Raw genomic sequence first — 23,982 nt, 5'->3', positions numbered from 1 at the left:
TTCTTCTACTTGGAATTCTCTTTTCAGATACACAGCTCAGTTTTAATTGGGTCTTTTGGTCTCTTAACTCTTTGGGTTTTTATTCTTTATACAATCTTGATATTAATCCTCTATCGTACGTGTAGCTGGCAAAGATTCTCCCCTACCTGTCAGCTACACAGCTTGGATGCTGGGAATTGAAGTCATAACTTCTGAAAGAACTGCAAGTGATCTTAACTGCTGAGCCATCTCTAGAATCCCAACAATTTTTTACATTTTGTGAGTCGACTTGCCAGGGCCCCAGGACCCAGTGATTTGGACAGACATTAGCCTGGCTGCTGCTGCCGCTGTGAAGGTATTTTTAACAAAAGATTAGCATTTGAAACAGCACACGTCGAGTAAAGCTGATTATCTTCACCAAATGGGTAGAAATCATGTAATCAGTTGAAGGCCATAAGGGAAAATAGCTGAGATCCCCTAACAGAGGAAATGCTCTCCTCATTCTAAAGCTAAAAAATAGCATGAGTCACTTCCTCTTGTTCTTGCTCAATATATTATCCATATTCATGATATATCATATATTAATGACCAGCCAACCTGCCTCAGTCTCATGCAGGGAGATCCAGGGATATAGTGTTCACCCTGGCATGGGCTTTTCATTGATACATCTGCATTTAAGTAACTCATGACATAAAGGTAACCTTCCACTCATATTTCTTTAAGTAACCCTAATAAACCTACTGGTTAGCTAAGCTAGACATTGATAGAATTGTTCCCTTGCTCTGCCTTCCTTGTCTGATCTGGAGTGAATAGATGTTTGTTCCAGTCTCCTCAGAAAAAAGACACAAAACATATACCCCTCATTACATTCCACATTTTGTACATGCTGGAACCATTGCACAGTGACATCTGCCATCTGCTTATTGTTCTGTGTTATCTTTAGTGAAAATTATGGAAGTGCTCTCTAAGTAGAAACATCCAATTGATATCTATCTCTTGTTTCCCTAATAATTATATTCACTGAATTGCTGATTTTTAAAGGAGGAAGGAATGTATTATATATTTTGACCAATAAATGATTTGGCTGGAAAACTGTAGTAGTAAGACAATGAGGCTATTAAGGCTCAGCCCCAAACAGGACATCTGTATCAAACCCTTCCAAGGATCAGGAAGCACTGCAGAAGACAGGGAAGAAAGAGGGTAAGAGGGACAAAGAGGGACACAATGAAGTGTGTCTCCTGGACATGGCATGCTCATTGCCCTCAGAAGGTCCCTGGAGCTGTGCTTACTTGCCCAAGATAAGCACAATGTTTGGCCCATCAATGTTTCATAGCAAATGGAGAAGGGGCTCAGAAGATACCTTTCCTGAGGAACTTATTGATAATTAATGGCCAGGAGAATGGGTGCTGTTTTCTTCAGTAGTGTGGTCTCTAATAAGTTACCCATGCTTCAGCAAACAACCTCTCACCCATACTTACTAATGCCAGCAACCCTCATTTAAACTTGGTAGGTCACAAACTAGAATCAGTGTAGGACGAGGAATTATGGGGAAGCAGAGGGGTTTCCATTGAAGAGGGAGCAGAATGAGACAGAGTAGTAAAGAGGGATGAAAAAAAGACCAAAATCCATTATGAACATGTAAATTGTCATAGAAGTTTTTAGAAAAAGAAAGAAAAGGGGGAAGGGAATATTCCTCGCACCTCGCATAAGAAAGCTCAATTAATTAACTGATATAGTTTATTCTTATCTTCAAAGAGTTAAAAGCATTGTGTCTATTTATTATGATCCATGTAGAAGTTTGAGCTGAAATCCATTGGCATGCAAGAAATTTATATTTAGAAATCGAGCCAAAGTAGAAATTCTAGATCACTCATTCACAATGTCACTCATAGAAAAACCAAACATATCAAGCCTTGTATAAACTTCTCTGTTAACTCAATTATGCCACTCTGTACTCAGATGCGGTCTCAATTATATGAAATCCAGAAGAGCACTGGTATAAATGGATCTTCTAACATGGCTGCTAGAGTCTTGGGCTCACTAACTCACAGGATAAGTCTGAGGTAATAGTAGACCTGCTTTGCAGATGAACAAAAGCTGAGATGCAAAGGTTCAGCCCCTTCGCCCCTGTACTTCTTAGCTATCTCTGAGGCCTCCACGATGCCCTCTGTCTATGGAGAAGCAAACTTGCCAGCAAATAAAATATTGCCAGACTCATCCCAGATAAAGAACAGGAAAGGACAATTGGCTGTGAACTGAACTGTGACAGGGAGTCGCTTCACAGAAATACTCTCCCCAGTGGCTGCAGCTGCCTCTGTGCCTTCTTCATTGACATCCACATATGACTTGTGAACAACCTTGGATAAATATAGGCCCTTGTCCGGTGACATTCCAGAGAGATCAGCATTGGCTACGTTGAAGATGTCCCTCATGCCTAGGGATTTCAATAGGGTGTTTAGGTCATATTTTACTGAAAGACTGAACTTAGGGATGTGAACATCCACTTCTCTTTCCACCATGTTAGAAGGGTTAGTCCACTCTCGAAGCATCTTCACATTCAGGTGTTTTTCTATCTAAGAGTCAAAACACAGATGAGCACATGTGAGCTAAACATATCATCTCTCTATAGAACAGATGTTTCTGTAATTCCCAGTGTGAGTGGCTCAGCTTCATTGCTGACTTTTCAACCATTGTCATTTGTATCTAACCATCTGGTCTTTATCTGTTGCCCACTTCTCTATATTCCCTCATTGACTTTCTCAGTGGATAGTCTGGAATTCCCTTACCATTTAGCTTTTTCCTAATCTTTTCTGCTATTGCGCCTGGAATTATTTTAAACCTGCTTCCTGGATCAGTCCAACCATTTGAAACTGTGAGGCACATCTTTATGAACTTGGTTCTCATTTGGCTTCTAAGATGCCATGTCTCTTTGTCCCACTCCTGATGACTTCAATCTCCTTGATGTCCTTTACTCTCAGTTATGTTATCTCTGAAGCTGAACATAGTGTGATTGCCTACTGCAGTGTTTCTGACTGGCATTCCAACTCCCACATATGTACTTAGGTTTCTCAAATGGTCCCAGGAACTGACTTCTCGTCATAAAGTCAAGCTTCAACATTTTCATCTGTTGTTTAAATACTACCCTTGAGTGTCTGGTACTCTGTAGCCAACCCTCTATAGCACCAAACTACATACTGTGTCCCTTTCATTGTCATCCTGTCCCAAAGTCCAAAACATGTCATTACTCTTCCACTCTCATAAAACAAAATGTTAAGATAAGGGTAGGTTTTCTGTCATCAAGTCCTTTTTATCATCTTTCACTAGTTCTAGTCCAAGTTTCCTTATATGTGCTCTGTGTTCTCCCTAGATCTGGAGTGTCTCCTCATTTTACCTGTTTCTCTTCTATTTACTGGGTAAACCTCACATGGAGATAATTCTCTGGGAACAACACCCTAGCCTCCACATTCTAATTTATACCTTTATTTTATTTTGCACATGATTTTATGTGAAGATTAAACTGCTTCCAAATTGCTAAGTGACTTTAACATCTTCTACCCCAGCTGACCACAAACCCCAAAGGCCTTAATCTCCTCTGCATTTGCCACACTGTAAGCATACCATCCCCACAGTGACAGATAAGCTTCTCTTCCTACAGCTCCCTCTGAACTGGTATCCTCCTCACTCCCTAATCCAAATGTATACAACCCAGCCCAGCTCTTTCACCCATCTCTCCTCTCCCTGGACACCAGTGCCATTGGCTGACCCTGAGTGTGGCCATCCTATTGTGTGAACCAGCCTCTCTCTTCAGGTTCCCAGAGGCACAGCTGTTCACCTAAGAAACTTCACCCTGTGGAATGTCTTGAGGTGCTGACTAGGTGGTGGCTAGCTTGGGCTTAGATGCTGCCTACCTCTCCTTCGAGGTCTTTCGATGCTAAGAACCTTCAGCTATAACAAGGAAGAAGAGACTGAACCCAAATTCCTGCCACCACTGATTCATGACTAGTTCCTGGTCCCTTTGCTTCCTGGTTGTGGTTCTATTTTCTTACAAATTTGGGATGTTAAAAATGGTTAGTCTGTAAGTATATCCTCTGGTTAGAGCAGAAAACTGTCCTTTAGAGTAACAAGGCTTCATTAGATCTCTAGGGCCCAATAATCTGATCACAAGTACATTTCATTACTACAGAATGATATCCTCTAAGTGTCTCATGAGCAATATGTGTGTGCATTTATATTGTATAACATGGTGAACCTACATGACTTTTTCAATGAATGAAGCGCTTGGCTTGCCTGAGTACTAAAGGGCAGGGATCAATACTTAGTGTTCAGCTCCTGGGGAAAGACCACTAAGATTAGTCACCAGTCAGCTAAGACAACAAAGGCCACAAAGAGTGAAAACACACACACACTCATACTTATGCATACACACATTATGCACACATGCACACACCATGCTCGCATATTAGCTACAAACTAACATTGTCCGCCTTTTACCTGGCTCACGCTGGCTGTGCCTACAGGAAGCAGGATAATCATTTTTAGTTTGTTGTTGGCATAGGGAAGCTCAAGGACTTGCATCTCTGGCTCCTTTATGATAGCCAGCTTAAATTTTCCAGTCTGATACATCATATCCACAACTGCACTTTTACCCTATTTTTAAAAAAGATTATAAATAAATTATACAGTAACATGTGAGTAGGTATGAAGGTGTATTTTATTTTTCTAACATGATTATCTGTGTTATCACTGTAAAATATAATGTTAATAACAAAATATTAGCTATACTTTTTATTACTTTCTTTTGCCCAGGTTAACAGTTCTGTAATCCTAAAATAAGTCAAAGTTAGAGCCTGTTGTAGAAGAATAGTAGAGAGATGATTTAAGTGAGTTATAACACTAGTCTCTAGCTAAAAAATTTATGTGGGAAGTCAAATGACAGGCTCGCCCATTATCTCTCTTAAGCCATGTGTATCCTCTCGAGAACAAAAGCGTTGCTTTATGAGTTGACACAGGAAGTAACCACAGTGCAAACATCAAGACTTCAGGAACTGAACACAAGAAGTTTCCACTCCTTCAGGGAGTCTCTGTCCACTCTCATGTCCAGTGAGAAAGTTACAGTCACTTTGAAAAACAAAAGCCATCAGCAACCTACAGCAATGCTTTCATGAAAACTTTCTGAATTTTCCTTAAATTAATATTGCATTTTATAAAACCTTGTCAAAAGTCCAGAAAGTGAAATACTTACCACACCCATGTGAAAGGGGGCTTTCACTGTCTCTCTTTTCTGGAATTTATTTTGCCATTGTCCCTTGAAATATATGGCACTCACTAGGACCATGACCGAGGATGGGTCAATTGTACCCTTTGCAAATAAGTTTGTGATTTTTCCTTGGAGTAAAACAGATAAAAGAACAGATATTTTTTATTTGGATTAACTTGTTGATAAGAGATATTTGCATACTTTTTTCACTAATTTAAATTTGAGATACCAGAAGAACTCCCATTCCTGTCACTATACATCCTTCCCTGTCACAGGAACTTCTGATCTAGAAAGTAATGCCTTAGGGATGGCTCAGTTTATCCTATTCCTATTCCTATCTAACACATTATTGTCCATTATTAACTTCCATACTTACCTTTCAAAGATCCCCCCTCCCCCTGGTGAACAAGATAGCTTTGTACAGTTCTCAAGCAGGGGGTCACGGCCCATTTGGAGGTCACATATCAGATAACCTGCATATTAGATAGTTACATTATAATATATAGCATAGCAAAGTAACAGTTATGAAGTAGCAACAAAATATAATTTTATGGTCCTCAAAATAGTACAGTCCACAACCTGACTAACTGTATTAGGAAGAACAGCTTTAGGAAGGCTGAGAACCACTGGTGTAGCAGGTAAAAGCACTTACTACACAAGCTTTCTGTTCTATCAAGACAACCTGACGTAGAAATGGAAAAGTCCCAACTGTTCTCTGATCTCTACAAGAGCACTGTGGCACATGTATACACACACACACACACACACATACACACACACACATGAAAGGACATTTTAATTAAAGTAATAGTGTGTGTGTGTGTGTGCGTGTGTGTGTGTGTATGTACGTGTGAGTATACTTGTAGAAGTCATAGATAAAATGAACGTCACTCCTCAGTTGCTTTCTGCCTTCTTTGAGACAAGGTCTCTTACTGACCTGGTGCTCCCTGTAACTCTAGATGAATAACCAGCCTGCCCCAGAACTTTTCCTGTCTCAAACTTTCCAGCAGGAAGTTTGCAGGCATATATCGCCACACATAGCTTTTTCTACACATGTTCCTGGGCATCAGTCTCAAGTCCTCATGCTCAAGCAGCAAGCGTAGTATTGACAGGTTATCTCCCAGCTCTGCCTATTTAATTGTTTTTATTGTTTGCTTGTCTTGTTGTGTTTATAGTAGTGGTTTTCAATATTTGATTATTTAACAGCTTCATACATATATGAAAAAAATTTTTGTCTTTCTCACCCTACAAATCTTCAAGCTGACTCCCATTCCCACAGAAATGGCTTTTAGACTCAATAAGTCCCCTGCCTAGTTTTTGCTTTGCGTATGTGACCCACTGAATTTAAAAAGGGTTGTCTGTGTAATAGTCATTGTAGCCCAGGCTGTCCTAGAGCTCACTGTGTAGAGCAGGCTATTCTGAAGTTCAGTGTTTACATTGGGTTGTGCTGGAACTCACTATCTAGACTAGGCTGTCCTGGGACTCACTGTTTAGACCAAGTTGTCCTTGGAACTCACTCTTTAGATCATACTGTCCTGGAAATCTGTGTATAAACAGGCTGTACTGTGTAGGCCAGGCTGACCTAGAGGTTGTTGTGTAGAAGAGGGTGTCCTGAGATTTGCTTTTACAAAGAAGGCTATTTAGAATTGCACTGGTTGTAAGTAAACCTGACTCTTTGTCCAGATGCAGGGGTTCAGGCATGCACCCCATTCTGGGTCACTTACTCTTGAAGTTGAAAACTGGTGTATTACAAATACAGATATCATTTAAAGTAAATGGATATTTGAAATCAGAAACATGTTTGGAAGATACTAGAAGTTGTCTGCTTTGTAAATATTCTGAACAAAGTTAAACATCCAGCTGCCCCAGTGCCTTTCAGAGCATTGCAACCTAGAAATTTGGACTGTAACCTGTCACTGCATGAAGCACAAGAAGGCTCAAGCATCCAACTCTAGTCATAAAGAAGAGTTCCATTTTCATTATACTCTTGAGGCTACACTGTAACTATCATATTAAAGCAATAGATAAACAATGATGCTTAAAATGTTTCTGAATGAATGAGAGATTAATTTTAATAAAAATTGATAACTTTATGACATTTCTTTAAAGTAGAAAGGGTGTTTATTTCTTTCCCAGGTCTCTTGGCATAGGACAAATGATTGTAAGATATATTCTTAAGTATGTTCCAAATCATTCATTGCATTCACTTTATATTAGTGCAATGATTTGTTTATGATCAGCCCAGGTAGTGCCACTGTTAGGGGATTTTGGAGTAGGTGTGTGACTGTGGGCAGGAATTTTAATACCCTCACCCTAGCTGTCTGGAAGCAAGTATTCTGCTAGCAGCCTTCAGAGGAAGATAAAGAATTATCACCTCTTCCTGTACCATGTCTGCCTATGTGCTGTCATGTTTCTGCCTTGATGATGAAGGTCTGAACCTCTGAACCTATAAACCAACCCAAAGTAAGTGTTTTCCTTCTAAGAATTACCTTGGTCATGGTGTCTGTTCACAGCAGTAAAACTGTAACCAAGACAACAAGTCTTCAACTTTTAGATGTTATACTTGTTGACTTCAGCTCCCTTGTAATCATAGCAAGGCAAGACTTTCCCCAATGGAGCATAAAGTTTCTGTACACACACACACACATAGAGACACACACAATTATCCTTACCATTAGTTTTATTTTTAACCCAAGCGTTAATACTTTTCCTTGTCTCTTCTGCAGATAGTTCAAAATCAACAGTTTGAAGCTTGGCTTGGTATAGTTTCTCACAACATCTTACATATTGCTGTAAAAGAAGGGACAATTGAGAGGCAGCAGAAAAATAGTGCAAGGAAGGGTCTGGGAATACGGCCCAGTGAGTAAATTACTTCCTATGCAAGTGTGAGGAGCTGAGTTCGCACAGCCAGAACCATGCAAAAGTCAGGTGTGTCAGCGTGCACTTGTAACCTCAGTTCTCCTACAAGAGATGGAAAGCAGAGACAGGTGAATTCCGGAAGCAGGATAACTTGCTGTAAGAAGTGGTAAGCAATAAGGGAAAGACCTTGTTTTAGAAAAGACAGAAAGAAAAAACTTACACACAAAGCTGCCTCTGACTTCCATATACACATGTGCTTCAGGTACTCACTCCTGCAGCAACACACACACACACACACACACACACACACACACACACACAGACACACACAGTCCTTGCAGTTTAGAATGTTCTAAAGTCCTAACACAGAGAGAAAAATCTGTTGCTGTCAGAAGTTAAAACGGAACAAAATCTGTGAGTACTTGTCTTTAAATCCAAGGATTTCCAAAAAAAAAGAAAAAGAATAAAAGAAAAAAAAAGTCCAGAAACATTTGGCTGTTTTCCCACTATATCACAGGTTTTCTTACAGCAGTGCATTCAAGTCAAAATGATGGATTTCATACATGGGCAATGGACACCTTTTTGCCTGTCTCTATGTTTTCCTCTTCAAAGTAAAGAGCAAGAGTCTTACAAGAAAACTTAAGTATAGCAGCTAAATGGCTTCCTTCTTTCCTCAGGAACAAATTCAAAACCACCACTTCAAATCAACATTTATTTACCCTGTGTCTAGGTCACTGCTTGGGCGAGGTAAAGACAAAAGAAAGTATAGCAGCTCAAAGGAAACAGTCCATGACTTCCATCACCACAGACACTCAACAGAACACATTTTTCTGAGCTTCTGTCAGAGTAGAAGGAAGATTCTTAGAATGTCTGCAGTGCCAAGGTGGCCTATCCACCTCAGATGCAAAAATTCTATCAGAGATATGTGATGACCAAGACAGCGTAAGCGACCAGAGTGGGGAAGAAAACAGAAATTTGAGGCTTCTTCTCAACACTTCAGTGATCTTGGTCAAAGAAAAAGGGACCAAGTACAACAGTATTTCATGTCAGTCATTATAGGAAGGAAGCTTGAGTCTAGATAAGAATCACATCTCGATCTTGGTAATCACTGGTGTGACCTTTGTCAATTGGGATTTTCAGAAACTGTTTTATACACGTTAGAGTTCATGGAAATTTTGTGTCTGTGGAATAGCACAATGAAACCATTGTATGATGTAAATGCCTGTGATTAGCTTAGAAGTTCCTGGCTCTGGAGATAAAATAAACATTCAATGAAACTACACACTTCAGTGTTGGTGGATAAGATCCAAAACCCATCTCTAGTTTTGGAGTTAGAAAAATTCCTCTTTTTTTTAAAGAGAGAAGTTACTTACCCAAAGTCATATATTAAGTGGAAGAAAACCTCTCATTTCTTGGTTCATATTGAATGTGCTTTCAACTACCTCTTGATAGTCAACCATCAAGGGTCATTGCTAAAGATTAGAAATGTATTTCACCTTTCTTCTCATCCTCACAGGGCAACTCTGACAAATGCCTTCATTTTGTGCTTTACTTCTGACCTTAGTTATTGCATGGCTTTAGGGATTTGGCAGAGAAAGGAAGTTTCACATGATACTGCAGGACTCTAAGTGAGAATTTTAATAAAGTCGTGTCTCTAAGCTAAAATTCAACATTATAAGAATACCATGAGTTCTGTTCACTCTCCCTTGATCTTCTATATGAAATTAAAAGGGTGCCATGTTTGCTCACCTTGTGGAATGCTATTGACCTCGTCCCGTAGATTCTGTTAGCAATGCTGAGGGAGTTCTGTTGGTTAATGTGGGAAATCAGGGCTCTGAAATCAGGATGCAACATTCCAACTTGGCTGCACTGGGAGTGTTGAACAGAGAAGACATGTGATTGCTTTCAAGCCATTGAAAATTTAGAAATAATAAAAAGTATAATATCTGTACAGCAAGATGTTTGCCTTCTAATAGACAGCAGTGAACAAGATGAGATGAACTTGAATTTCCTTAGCAAAATGATCTCAGCCAACCATGCAGGTTCTTGTGTACTTACTTGATGATCCTAATACTTTAATCCAAAAGATTAAGTTTTCATGAACAAAGAGATTCTAATGCAACTTCTGCGGCTCTCTGTGTATTTATATTTATATTTTCAATGCCAGGTCTTTTCTTTTATATTTTTGACAGTTTGTTATTGTATTTTTGTGTTATATGAAGTGTGGTCATATTTTCTTCCATATTACCATCTTGTCCTTCTTAGATTCTTGTTTATCCTGTCTTCTCAATTAGGGAATGGTGTTGCTAGATAGGCCTGGCTCAAACAAATTCTTTATGTATACCAGTCCTGCATTGAACTCTACTACAGTCTTTGTGCCTCTTCTGCTAAGTGCTGAGATTGCAGGCATGAATCAACATGCCCAAGCAATGTCTCAGTGCATTGTGAATGACTACTTAAACCAATACTTTAACCTTCACTAACAAGACTTAATACATTCACTTACTTGTGCAGTAGCAGCTCTGCTAAATTTGCAACTGTAATACATCTGAATGATGATTAAGAATTCATAGATGCCAAAAACAACAATGAATATATTTCCTGAATAATGGTTTCTAATAAGTAGGGTTTCTGCAAAAGTTTCAGTTATGTCTGTTTATGTGTCTGTGTTTGTGCATATACCTGTGTTTCTGTCTGTATTCATGTGTATATACATTTATTCATATACCTACTAAAACTACTATCTTGAGAGAATTCCTTGTAAATAAGTGAACACTCCTTGGGGAATAACTAGGTACCATTGTCTCACAGCCTATGGATGGGGCTGCATCAGGGACAGTATGTAATTAAAAGCCAGTAATTTCTCAGTGACTCTCAGTAGAATGAGATAACAACAGACAAGGGCACAGAACAAAAAAGTCTGAATGACAATGATTGGATTGAAAGAGTGAATAGAGAGACTTTATCCTTGTTGCTATCATTACTACCATGGGCTAGATTCAACACTCTGCTGTGATTATTGGGAGCATTAATAGAGAACTCTGGGACAGGGCTGGCTTCCTTCTGGCACCATGAGAGGTCTCTACTCATCCAGACTGGTGGATGACTTCTTGGTATATAAAGCTGAGAGTACTGGATATGAATAGAAGCACTGAGAGCAGCATACCTCAGAAGAATTTTTCGTCTTTGCTTTTAAGACTCCTGAAAAGCAGTCATAGTGGAGCACCTGGGAAAAGAAAAAGAGATCAACTGGCCACAAAAGTAATGTATGATCGACTAAATCTGAGAGCTATGTTCATGCTTCTATTTTAGATCAAGACCAATATCAATAGATAACACCGAATAGTATGTTTCAGGTCCTAAGTTAAGTCCCTAGGTGTCTTATTTAACCCTACCGACAACAGCACAGGTAAACTCTATCACCTTCATTTGATGTTAGAAAAACTGAGACCAGACATGACAAGCACCCTTACCCCAGCACATAATTTGCCAGGTTCTAGGAGCAGAACTCTATTATGGGAGGCCACTCTGCCTTCTTCCTACTCTTCAGTCTTTTAACTAGAGCATGGCTCAAAGGGAGCCCAGAAAACATGGCAGTTTCTCAGTAAAGTAACAGCAAGGCAGCAGCTATACTAAGAGCTATCAAGAGATACTTTCTAGACATTCAGAATAATAGAAATCCATGGAGTGGAAAGATCTTGCAGCCAGGGTCATATGACATGTCACCATTTCTCTAGAAGTAAAATGGGAATAACAATCCCTGCTTGCTAACAGGGTTGCCATGAATAAATTTAGTAATACCTTCCTTTTTAAATGTATTTAAAGTCTTATAAGGGTTTTCAGTTCAAAATTTTAGATCAAAAGAATAGTATGAAACATATGTTCTCTATTATGTTCAAATAGCCAAAATAGTAATGTTAGAAGTGATCATGGAGGGGCTAGACCAAGGTCCCCTACATGCTTGTAGCAGATGTCCAGCTTGGTCTTCATAGGAGTTTCCTAACAATGGGAGTGGGGGCAGTCTCTGACTCTGTTGCCTACCATTGGATCACCTTCCCCTACTTGGACTGCCTGGTTGGGCCTCAGTGGGAGAGGAGGTTCGGAGTTCTGCTGAAACTAGATGTCCCAGGGTGAGGTGGTACACAAGGGAGCATCCCCTTTTCTGAGTAGAAAGGGAGGGAGAATGGAGGAGGGATTTTCAAGGGCAGCACTGGGAGGACAGGAGTGAAGGGACTGCTATTGGGGTGCAATATGAATAAACAAATAAGTTATTGAAAAATTGAAAAAAGTTTCTGTACTGTACTGACTTATATTAAATTCTTTTATTTAGAGCTTTTACCTTTCTAATAAATATGACTTGCCTAAATATGCCTTTTCATGACACAATATCTTTTTAGATGAAAATGGCTGAAGTGTGTCAGACAAGAAGGAGGAGCACATGAGAGATGCCTGGTTCCTGGGGGTGTTCTGCTTCACATTACCTTTTCCATTTGCTCAGCACTCTTTCCCCTGGCACCCAGGAGAAGCATGCTTAGAGCGTAAAATGTAGTCAGTGGAGAAAAGAAGATGTTTTCTCCCATGTTGCTACTGCTCAGCTCTTTGAACACATCAAGGCAAAATTCAGTACTCGCTGTGGTGATGGGATCCATTCTTATGCAAACAATGCCTACAAGTAGAGCAAATATATTTCAGTCCTTGTGTGCGTACTTTCTAGGCTGTACAATACCCCTTGCCCTGGGATGTGTGTGCCAAAATGCTTATGCTTCACAGACTCAGACAAACTGTTGTTTTCCCACCAGACTGCTCCTGTTTAGAACCTCACAGGAGGAGGGTAGCAGCTCTCTAGGCAGTTTCCCACAAACAACCTGACACCTGACACAGTTTTATCCCCATCTTGGCACTCTTCCAAGACTGTGAAGTAAAGCCAGAAGGTGACCCAGTCAGAGCCATATCAGGGGAGGAACAGAAAAGGGAAAACCTGAGAAAAAGAAGGTTGATGCTGCAGTGTGCGGTATGTTAGGGAAACAGCATATTGGGAAAGAAAGTCTAGTCCTACAGACACTGATGGAGCACCAGAGAGAGTGGAGAGCTAGCCATAGAAACAGCAAACATCAAGAGAAGTTCCTGACTGGCATCCATAGGAGGAGAAGTCCTTGGTTCTATGAAGGCTCGATTCCCCAGTGTAGGGGAATATCAGGGCAGTGACATGGGAGTGGATGGGTGTGAGGAGGAGAATCCTTTTAGAAGCAGGGGGGGGGGGAGGAAGAGGGGGGTCCTGGAGGGGAAACCAGGAAAGGGGATAACATTTGAAATGTAAATTCATAAAATATCCAATAAAAAATAAAAACATAAAATAAAATTTACAAAAGTAGTTACTGGCAACAAGGAGACTTCATTCTTCATAGGGTCCATTGCCAGCAAACACTTCTTTGCTTTGTCTTCCTGGTAGTCAGTCTCTTATTCCACTGCCTGCCTCCTGAGTAACCCTAGTCTCACATTCAGAGTCTTCATTGCTGGCAACTGCTCATCATAACTCATCAAGCTTCAGACCTGAGTGTTATCTGCTTGTATACCCACACCTCAGGTGACCTCATCCCAACTCAGGGTCACTTATCACCAAAACTCTGATAAGTCCTTGCTAGAAATCGAGTATAAAATGTGCCCCATAGGCTCATGAGCTGAATAACTGGCCTCAAGCTGGTGAAACTATTTTTGAGAAGTTCTGGGAATGTTAGGTAGAACCTGTCTGAAGGAATGACCTCACTAGGTTTACACACTTGGAGCTATTCATTTTCTCTCCCTACCCCTGTCCCTATCCCTGTCTATCTGGTCTCCCTTTCCCTATCCCTATTCCTGTCCCTGTCCCTCTTGCTTTCCCTCTCCTTGTTGCTGTCCCTCTCGCTGTCCTTGTCCCTGTCCTTTTTACTTTCCCTCTCCCTGTCCCTGTCCCTCTCCCTGTCCCTCTCCCTCTTCCTTGCTATCTCCCTTTCTTACTCATCTTTGTTCCCTCTATAATTTGTTCTATTCCACAATTCCTTCACTATGTTAGACTGAGCTTTCTGAAACTACAAGCTAAGTGGAACCTCTTCTTACTTTTTTATTTCCCCAGATGTTTGGTTCCAGCAAGAACGATGCTGACTTTGTTTTGAATGTATGCTGCTCCTCAATTCTAGACCCATATATCCAACTTCACACTTGACTCTTCACTTACATGCCTGAGGGTTCCTTCAGATTTGACGTGAGGGAGAGCAAACCCTTGGCTCCCCAGCCTTCCACCTTGCCTGTTCCATCACATCTTCCCTCATTTGCAGAACTCATAGTTCCACTTTTCCAATTTTCAGACTAATAACCTGGATATTATCCTTTAATACTTTCTCATTCTTATTCACCTTCAGTCTATAAAAATACCTTATGTCCTCTACTTTTAAAAATCCTGTCACTCTTTCTGATTTTGCCACTTTAGACAAAGCTTTCCCCTTCCATCCCAACAATATTGCAACACTTTGCATACCTGATTACCTCCTTCATTTTTATGTTCCCTATTTGTATTTTCTTGAGAGGCAAGAGTGGTGTTACTTAAAGGACAGATGCCATGTTCCTCTGTACTCAGCATCTTCAGTACCATGCCATTCTCAGAGAAGTCAAAGCCTTACCATACCCAGCATGGCACTTCCCTGACCTGACCCTGGCCTTCTCAAGACTCATCTCTGTCTTACTTCACTGACTCTTGATACCATAGCTTTCGCTTTCATCCAATCATGTCCATATCAGGTCTTCTACATTGTTTATCCCTCCTCTGAGCTGTTCTTGCCCCCAGTTGTCAAAAGGCTCACTCTGGAAGTCCTCTTTCCTTTCAGAAATACACTGCATCAGTAACCCTTTCCCTGGTCATTCCCATTGAAAACTCAGCCACATCCCTACATCATAACTCTTCAGGTTCTTTTTCTTCCTAGAACACTCCACCTGACTCACTACACGTGCCATTTTTTTATCTGATCTACTCCCTAGATTCCTGTCTCCATCAGATCATGGATTCCTTTTTGTTCTCCTTGGTGGACATGTAGATGCCCCTCATAAAAGTATGTGAAGAGAGGGGATTTTAATCCAGTAAGTACCACACTAAGCAGGTATGCATAGACTTCAGTGAAGTACAGAAGAAAGAAGCAGATCTACCCTGGGAGGCACAGCCTCCTTCTATTGAAAAGTAGGAGAGTTTTCCAGGAATGTGCAAGAAATCAGAACATCCATGAGAAAAACAGTGGGTTGAAAAGAGACCAACATGCAGAAAAAGAAACATACAGATCCAGAAAATGAAGTGGGAAGCCAAATGCCATGAAAAGTGAGGATAGAGAAAAGTAAGATGTGCCTTTAGAAGAGAACATGCCCCACTGAGAAGTCAGAATACCCAGAAAGCTCTTATGAAGCTGAGCTACCAGGTAATCTAGTTAGCATACACCATCTCTGTGACCTTCTTCCCACCTGCCCTCCTTTCTGATTTTTTCCTGGATTCTCTGCTTACTGTTCAGCCTCCTCTCCCCTGCTTTCTGGACAGCACATTTTAAATGTTAATTACCCAGCAGTCAGCAAGAAGACTAGCTGTGATACAGATTAAATGTATGCTTAGGAGAAGAACTTAAGCTTCCTGATCCCAAGTCTTAATTGCCTAAACTAATTAAAACAATTCAGCTGTCCTTGTCAGTGAGTGGCTTAGGACTTAGGAACTTCTGGAATCCTTGCTAAAGAAATCTTTTCCCTGGAAAAGGTCAATAAGCCCATCGGAGAGTCTCCTTTTTCAGAGCTGTGCTGTTTACATGTGGGTACCATTCGAGTAGCTTTGCATGACCATGAGGTCAAAGAGAGGGCCCAGCATGCCAGTGGAGAAAGACTCAGGGAATTGGAGTCCTTAATGACTCACAGCTGTGTGGGTGGATTAACTGGCTTGGATCTACCCTACTTTGGCATTTCTTGTCATGTCTTCTGACAGCTTTTCTTGCTTTGTAAATGAAACATTTTAGTTTAGTCTTCTGTTGCTACTTGCAGCTAGAAGCATCACTGCTTACTTCAGAAAATCTGTTTATGCCTCCTTGTCCTCTAAGACCAGCAGGCCCACTTAAGAAAGTTCATAGTTTTCTAATGCATCTATGCATTTTAGTTAGACCCTCACAGATCTGAAAACACTTCATTCTTTTACCTCTTCTCTCTTACATATAGTTCCACGTGTTTTTAGAACTCTAGACTAAGCACATGTTCCCAAGGACAGGATAGCAAACCATTTACCCCTCCCTGCTTCTGTCCATTGACTGTAGTCACTAATGTGTGTTTTCAGCCATGCCCATTTGACCTGAGCTCACTGGAGGTGTTCTCTCTGGGGTGTGACCGTGTGTGTCACTGATTTAGGAATGTGTGTCATGCTCCGTGCTCTGTGTTCTCACTGTCCTAAAGAGCCAAGGGCACATGGTCCTCAGGTCTGAGAGAGGGAGGGGAGCCTGTGGCTCAACCACATGCTGTCAGGCAACTGAGAAGCAAAAGGAAATGTGTCATCTGTGGACTTTCAAAACAATGAACCATGGCATTTACACGGTGCCAGTGATGATCATCACCCCATTCTGCAATTAACAATGGTCACTAAACCCATTCCCATGCACTGGGTGCTGTTTAGTAGCTCTGACACCACCCAGCATGGTGCACTAGAGCCAAGCCTGAGCTAGTCCACCATTTCCTTTTGATTTTTTTTTTTTTTTTGAAAACAAAATTATTGGGGGTGGGGGATTTGCTGATCTCGTGTCCCTGTACAGCCTGAGTCTTCATAGCAAGATGCTGCCGTTCAGCTTCATCTTAATACAGCTCTTCATCATACCTATAATAATAATTAGTGTCCTTGGAAAACACTTATTTGGTAATCTTAATAATAAAAGTCCACCCAGTACTGAGGTACATCCAAGCTGGCTGCTCTCCATACTCTATCAACTCTGTACTGGGTGGAGTTACTGGATGAAATCACATTCTAGGATGTAACTTCAAGTACATGTAGTTTATTTTCAATTTGTGCCATTTTGATTATAAAGCAGTCAAGGAACCCTGCAATTACTGAGGCTTCTTTTAGAACACAGTAGGGTCACTTACTGCATTCTGTACTTTCTAAAACTCTGACTGTCTTTCTTTATAATACTGAGTAGAAAAGCTCAAAGCATCAGCCCCTGCCCTTGGGAGCCAGCATCCTGTGACTACACAGGTCCCTCTCCTCTTTACTCAGCATGTTAAGCTAATTCACTCTTTTTCACCCGAGTCTCAGATCATACTTTTAATTTCTTTAGACAATACTCATTTTTGTAGGTGTTCTTGTAAAATATCTATTTTATTGGGTCATACACTTTTTGGTTTTCATAAGCAATCTTCTGTTAAGTGGTTTATTCTTCATTTAGTACTAAATATTACGTTGCTTCAGATGGATTCACTTCTGCCAGTGAATTCTTGTATTTTTGTCATATGTTACCCTATTTACTCCCCAGGGACTGATGCTTTAATGGCACTCTGCATCACAGCATCATAGGAAGTGCTGTGAAGAACATCTCCATAGTCTCTGTTTACACGCCTACACTAAAATACCTTTGAGAAATAAGCGATTGGTCACAGGGTCCACATACACACCAAGTACTGTATGTGCAGGATTCAGAGTCTTTAATCTTGAAAGATGAGCTATGCCTCTGCAGTTCTGCAGAGGATGCATTGGGAGCTTGAGAGATTGCACACTGTTGGGAATGGAGCTGTGGTCCATCTCTCCTGAGCCTCCTACTTTTCCCAATCGCTGCCACATGCTATTAAGTAATGCAACAGCATTGGCAGCTAACTTCAACAGATAAGAGTAAATAAACAGTAGAGCTTGTGTGACCTCACCACTGAACCTGGCAGCGCATCATACAAGGGGCAAAAATGCTGAGTTCATATTTATAAAGGTGTTAGAAATGTATAATTATAGTAATGTCATGAGCTTTGTGTCCACAGGCTTATAATGCAGCATTCAAGACATCTATAATCTCAGTCATTCTCTAGAACACTAATTTTTTTTTTGGTTTTTGTTTGTTTGTTTGTTTGTTGTTTTTGTTTATCTAAACAGGGTTTCTCTGTATAGCACTGGCTGTCCTGGAATTCTCGTTGTATACCAGGCTGGCCTCAAACTCAGAAATCCACCTGCCTCTGCCTCCCAAGTGCTGGGAATAAAGACATGCACCACCACCTACCAGCTAGAACACTACCTTTATAACTATAAGCACAAATCTTTTGCAACAGTTCTAGTTTCAAAATTGTATTCAATTAATTTTATGCTCTAGTCTTTATTGACAATTTTTCTACATTTGGGTGATTGTCTTTGCATAAAGAGAATAATATCTAGATGAATTACAGGTTTTGGTCCTGTGAATATATTGGGTTTTGTCACTAGAATTATCATTCCTTGGGGGAAGGAAAATAAATTTTTGAACTTATCAATGTCTTCATCTTTCCCCAGAACAAATATATACTAGAGAAAATAACACTGAATATTTATTCACATCTAGACAAATAAAGACTGACCAGTCAATTTTACACGAAGAAGAATGCACTGGGTAAAAGTCTAAAAGCATATGAATCCTGAAAAACACGTGTAGAACCCCATCGTGGCCAAACTGATCTGTAGAGGGAAAGTCGGGAGCTTCATGGAAGATGGTGCATTGGAATTTGAAAAGAAAGAGAGAATTTTAGAAAGCTTCCTTGAACATCTCTTTACGTTTCTACCTATATTTTAGGGCAAGAAACATCTTCCAGGAAAGTTGAATGTGTAATCTAAAGGTAGCTGTGGAAGAAAAGGAAGCAAAGGAAAATTCCTGAGTCTCTTGTCCTTTCAAGGTTTAAAAAAATGTATTCAAGAAGAGATGATTCTATTCGGGAAATGTCAGAAGGAGAACATGTATCAGAAATAGGTCTGTACAGAGACACAAAGTCTTGGTCAGCTCTTTCAGAGCACATATATAACAAAGACCTCAACTTCTTAAAACGTGAGCACTGCCTGGTTAAAGTACACATGGAGAAACTCACAGACAGAGACACAGACACAGACACAGACAGAGACACAGACACAGACACAGACACAGACACAGACACAGACACAGACACAGACACAGACACAGACACAGACACAGACACAGACACAGACACAGACACAGACACAGGCACAAAGAAACACACACACACACACACACACACAGAAAAGCCCACAGACTCAGACCCCCTACCTAGAGGAAGAGGGTCAGAGAGAGGGAGAGAGAGGGAGAGAAACCGAGAGAGATACTTACAGACAGATATGCAGAGAAAGACACAGAGAGAGAGGAATTTACAGATAGACACAAACACACACACAGACATACACACTCAGAGAGAAATTTATACATACACACACATGCACACAAACACCCACACACAGGCACACACACACACATTTCCATATGCACACACAGAGAAATACCACACTGACAAAGGGATAATACTTATCTAAAGAATTAGAGTTAATACTAAATAGAAAATATAATCATAATTTCTTCACTAAAACAATCAGATTTATGAGATATATTTAGCTGAATTTATTTTTTTATGAAGCACATTTTCAATGATATTCAAATGTGCTCATACCCTTATCAAAAGGTCAGCAAAGGACCACATTCAATTAAACAATAAGCTACCCCCTCATCTAACTCATTACAAACTTGTTAAGTGTCATCTTTTGCTCTTATTTATCTCCCTGTGACAACATTCTACTCATAAAGTACAGAAAGATTTCTCTTTACCTTTGTTGCTTTCTGATGGTGATGGGAAGAGTTTAGCAGGTTAGACTGGAGCCGTGTCCCTCCAAAGGAAATATAAGCCTTCACTTTTTGCTCCTCCCTTTCCACTGTGTTGTTATGATTCAGCTCTTCACCTGCTGGGCAGGAAGTACGGCTCCAAGAAGGAAGTCTTTCTGAAGGCCATATAGTGGCTTTGGCAGAATTACCAATGAACTGTGCTTTCTGAATCACACTATACTTATTATTCTCATCCTGCTTTATGAACAAAGAATCATCAACAAACCTAACTTCCACCCAAGGAAGTCTAGCTATCTGAAGAGATAGCGTGAACACATCCCATTGATAGAGCCCATGTCAACTTTCCAGGGGTTTTCAGAGTCATTATAAACAACACAAAGTCATGCAGTTAGAAAGATTCTGGTGGTGATAGATGCTCCATGGCTGGAGGTACATTTATTTCAAAATCTTCTGAGCTTTTCCTCAGGGAGCTTGGGCCTCATAGATAGCTTCAGCACTCTAGTAGCAGATAATCCCTCTCTCATAAAAAGACCACCACACTGTGCTCAACCCAGAACTATCCTGTGGTTTTTATAGAAATGACTGCAACCAAAAGGTACAAAAGCCACCAGTGGTGATCAGGTGCACGGCTAAAACCATTCAGAACAGGAAAAAAACTACAGACCTAAGATTGGGTGAAAGCTGCTGATAGGTATTTAGAAGGAGCAGTAGCTAGAATTATCAACAAGAGAAACCCAAAGGCCAGGCTTATGCATGAAATTCACAGCCCAGCTTCCCCAGGATGGTACCAGTACCTGTCTGAAGCGATAAAGACAGATTCATGTGTCTTTATGGTAGAAAAAAATAGTTTATGACCACAGTTTTCTCCCTATTCTCATCATGCAATATGCCTTTTCTTAGTTGCAATTAAGTAATTATATAAGATACAAAACCATGAAAACTTGAGTGTAAAAAGTATGTTCCCAACCCCCACCTAGTCTTCAATATTCTCATAAAAATAGTTTTATACAGTCAACAATATGGAAGTAAAACAGGTTTCCCTACCCTCCAATGTCTCTGCTGTGATAGTACTTTCTCCTCATGGGATCCAATACCAGCTGGAGTCTTTGATGGTTTGGAAGGCTCTTATCCTGTTGACTGATCCTCTACCTCCTTCTCTCCATCTCTCTTAAGATCCATAAAAAAATATTGAAGGTTTTTTGTTTGTTTGTTTGTTTTTTTGTTTTTGTTTTTTTTTTTTTTTTTTTTTTTTTACATTTCTTGGTGTCTAAGAATTAGGTTCATCAAGGAACAGTCTCTCTGTTACTCATACTGAGTACAGCTCTATTATTTTCCCCGTTAGAAAGGAAGTGATTGTTTCAGATTGTTCCTTGTGGGTGGAAGGATTTCCATTAGCCCAATACCCTCCTCCCCCTTAACAAGTCATTTGCTTCTTCTGTCCTAAGATCTTAATCTGTATTCCTTGAAAGTAGAGCCAAAGACAAAACACTGGCATGTGTTTTCTTTGTGAAGTGATTTTAATGAGCATGAAAAGAAGCAAAGCGCCTGCATTGATGGCCATTGAATTGACAATGGGTTTCAACACTTCCAAACTTCAGGGAAACCTTACCCCCAAAAAAGCCCTAAGCTATCTCTAAAGAGATAAGAAAATAAAATAAGCATTCATCTATTGACTCAAATTCTATGCCACAAGGAGAGATCCAAAATGTTACAGGGCATTGCAATGTGTGCAGGATGGGTGTTGTCACATTGCTCCACTACATCAGAACGTCTCTGGAGTTCAAAGCGAGGCATGAGGAGAGATGTTTTCAACATGTGATGAGAAGAGATATTTAGGGCATTAAATGACTAGTAGCCTCTGCCACAGCTGCATTAATGCATAGGATGACAAACCCTGAGTGTCCAACACAGTCTCTTTAAGGGTTTTAGAAAGAAGTGGTCCTCCTTTCACAAAGAGTTATGTATCACGGGAAGTGCAGCTTCATTTTTTTTATTAAGCCATTTTTATTAGATATTACTTCATTTACATTTCAAATGCTATCCCCAAAGCCCTCTGAACCCTCCACCTGCCCTGCTCCCCAATCCACCCACTCCTACTTCCTGACCCTGGCATTACCCTGTACTGGGGCATATGATCTTCCCAAGACCAAGGGCCTCTCCTCCCACTGATGGCCGACTAGGCCATCCTCTGCTACATATGCAGCTAGAGACACAGCTCTGGGGGGTGGTGGTTACTGGTTAGTTCATATTGTTGATCCTTTTATAGGGTTACAGACCCCTTTATCTCCTTGGGTACTTTCTCTAGGTCCTTCATTAGGGGCCCTGTGTTCCATCCAATAGATGACTGTGAGCATCCATTTCTGTATTTTCCAGGCATTGGCATAGCCTCACAAGAGAGAGCTATGTCAGGCTCCTTTCAGCAAAATATTTCTGGCATATGCAATAGTGTCTGGATTTGGTGGCTGTATATGGGATGGATCCACAGGTGGGGCAGTCTCTGGATGGTCTTTCCTTCTGTCACAGCTCCAAACATTGTCTCTGTAAATTCTTCCATTGGTATTTTGTTCCCCATTCTAAGGAGTGAAGTATCTACACTTTGGTCTTCCTTCTTATTGAGTTTCACATGTTTTGCAAATTGTATCTTGGATATTCTAAATTTCTGGGCTAATATCTGCTTATCAGTGAGTACATATCATATGTGTTCTTTTATGATTGGGTTACCTCACTCAGGATGATATCCTCCAGATCCATCCATTTGCCTAAGAATTTCATGATTGTTGTTTTTAATAGCTCTAGGCTCTTCACTAGCATGTATAACCCCCTTGGTCCTGGCTCCACTTGTATCCCAGTGGCAACTAGACATCTGGTAGTTTGGGAACCCTTGCCTCCTTGGCCTCAGCCTGCACTGTTTCTCACTTGGGCTGGGTTTCCCATCTTAGGCTATGTTCTACCACCCCCGACCCTCCCTCAAGCCCCAGTGGGGAAGAGACTGGATTTTAGACTAGCACTCTCCTATTTAATCTGCCTGAGCTGAATTCACACACCCTAGCAGCAAGACTGAACGTGGAACCACATATTACATACTATAATGTTGTGGTGTTAGTTTTGCTATCTTTGTGTTTGAATTCTTAGTCTTTTTCTCAAATTTTTTTCAGGACAACCTTTGTTTTGGGTCAGATAGTACTTGTGCTAATTGTAACTAACAGTCCTTGTCAGATTGTTATAGATTTTTTTTTCCAGAAAGAACTTCCAGGTAAACTGCCGGGACAATAGATCTTCACAAAAGTCATTGGGGTGTTGTATGAAAGGAGCCTAGGCTGGATGCACACCGTTTTAAAGCTTGTAAACCAAGTTATGTTGTGGTGTAAATGGTGCTAGAAAACGCAAAATTGAAGATTGTTGTTAAATGAGTATTAACATATGCTCATAGAAGAAAACTATAGAGTGCATCTCAACTTTATTCCTTCCCGAAAATTTCCAAAGTAATGAGCTGCTGCCCCATATCATCTCCAGTTTTGACAGCATTGACTATAGGGTAAAGAGGACATATTGATGTGAAGAAGAGAAGGAAAAGCATTTACCATGGGTTGAGAAGGTTTGATAGAATGTCTTTAAGTATATAAGTATATCTTCACTATTACACACAGCATTTTCAAAAGATACTATTTATCTTCAATTCTAATCTGCCTTGGTATAATATACTTTTTCTGGAGCTTGATTTCTTTGGCATCTACTTAGGCAAATATATTATAGCAAATAGTTACAGTTAATGACATTTCATGAACTAACACATGGAATTAAGAAAGAGCCATAGGTATCAATTTTAAAAGAAATGGTGTAAAAATTTAGAAATTTTGCCAAAATTTGGAAAATGTAGAAAGAGGAAAAAACTGATGAGGAAAAGTGTCACAAGGCAGATGAGAAATTAACTTGACACCAAATGAGACACAGACTTTCCTAGACTCAAGGATAGAGAACAGTAGATATATATCAAAGGTGAATATAAAAGCTAAAATATTTCCTCATGATCATGGACTATGTTTTTGACCATAGCTG

At 40.3% G+C, this 23,982-nt stretch overlaps 1 protein-coding gene across 1 annotated transcript; it reads right to left on the bottom strand.

Moving 5' to 3' along the window:
• Positions 1-1,712: 1,712 nt before the first annotated feature.
• Positions 1,713-20,009, bottom strand: LOC110303310 (serpin B11). Its single transcript, XM_021174393.2, has 8 exons — positions 19,912-20,009; positions 12,577-12,761; positions 11,262-11,321; positions 9,845-9,964; positions 7,909-8,026; positions 5,222-5,364; positions 4,471-4,626; positions 1,713-2,552 (listed from the first exon to the last, which is right to left on the bottom strand). The coding sequence occupies exons 2-8, from the start codon at positions 12,742-12,744 to the stop codon at positions 2,151-2,153; spliced, it is 1,167 nt and encodes a 388-aa protein (XP_021030052.1). The 5' UTR covers positions 12,745-12,761; positions 19,912-20,009; the 3' UTR covers positions 1,713-2,150.
• Positions 20,010-23,982: the final 3,973 nt, after the last annotated feature.

This window comes from Mus caroli, unplaced genomic scaffold, assembly GCF_978045245.1.
Source record: "Mus caroli unplaced genomic scaffold, Mus_caroli_1 scaffold_1, whole genome shotgun sequence".
Classification (NCBI taxonomy): domain Eukaryota; kingdom Metazoa; phylum Chordata; class Mammalia; order Rodentia; family Muridae; genus Mus; species Mus caroli.
The sequence above is the reverse complement of the archived record's forward strand: the minus strand, read 5'-3'. Positions and strand labels throughout refer to the sequence as shown.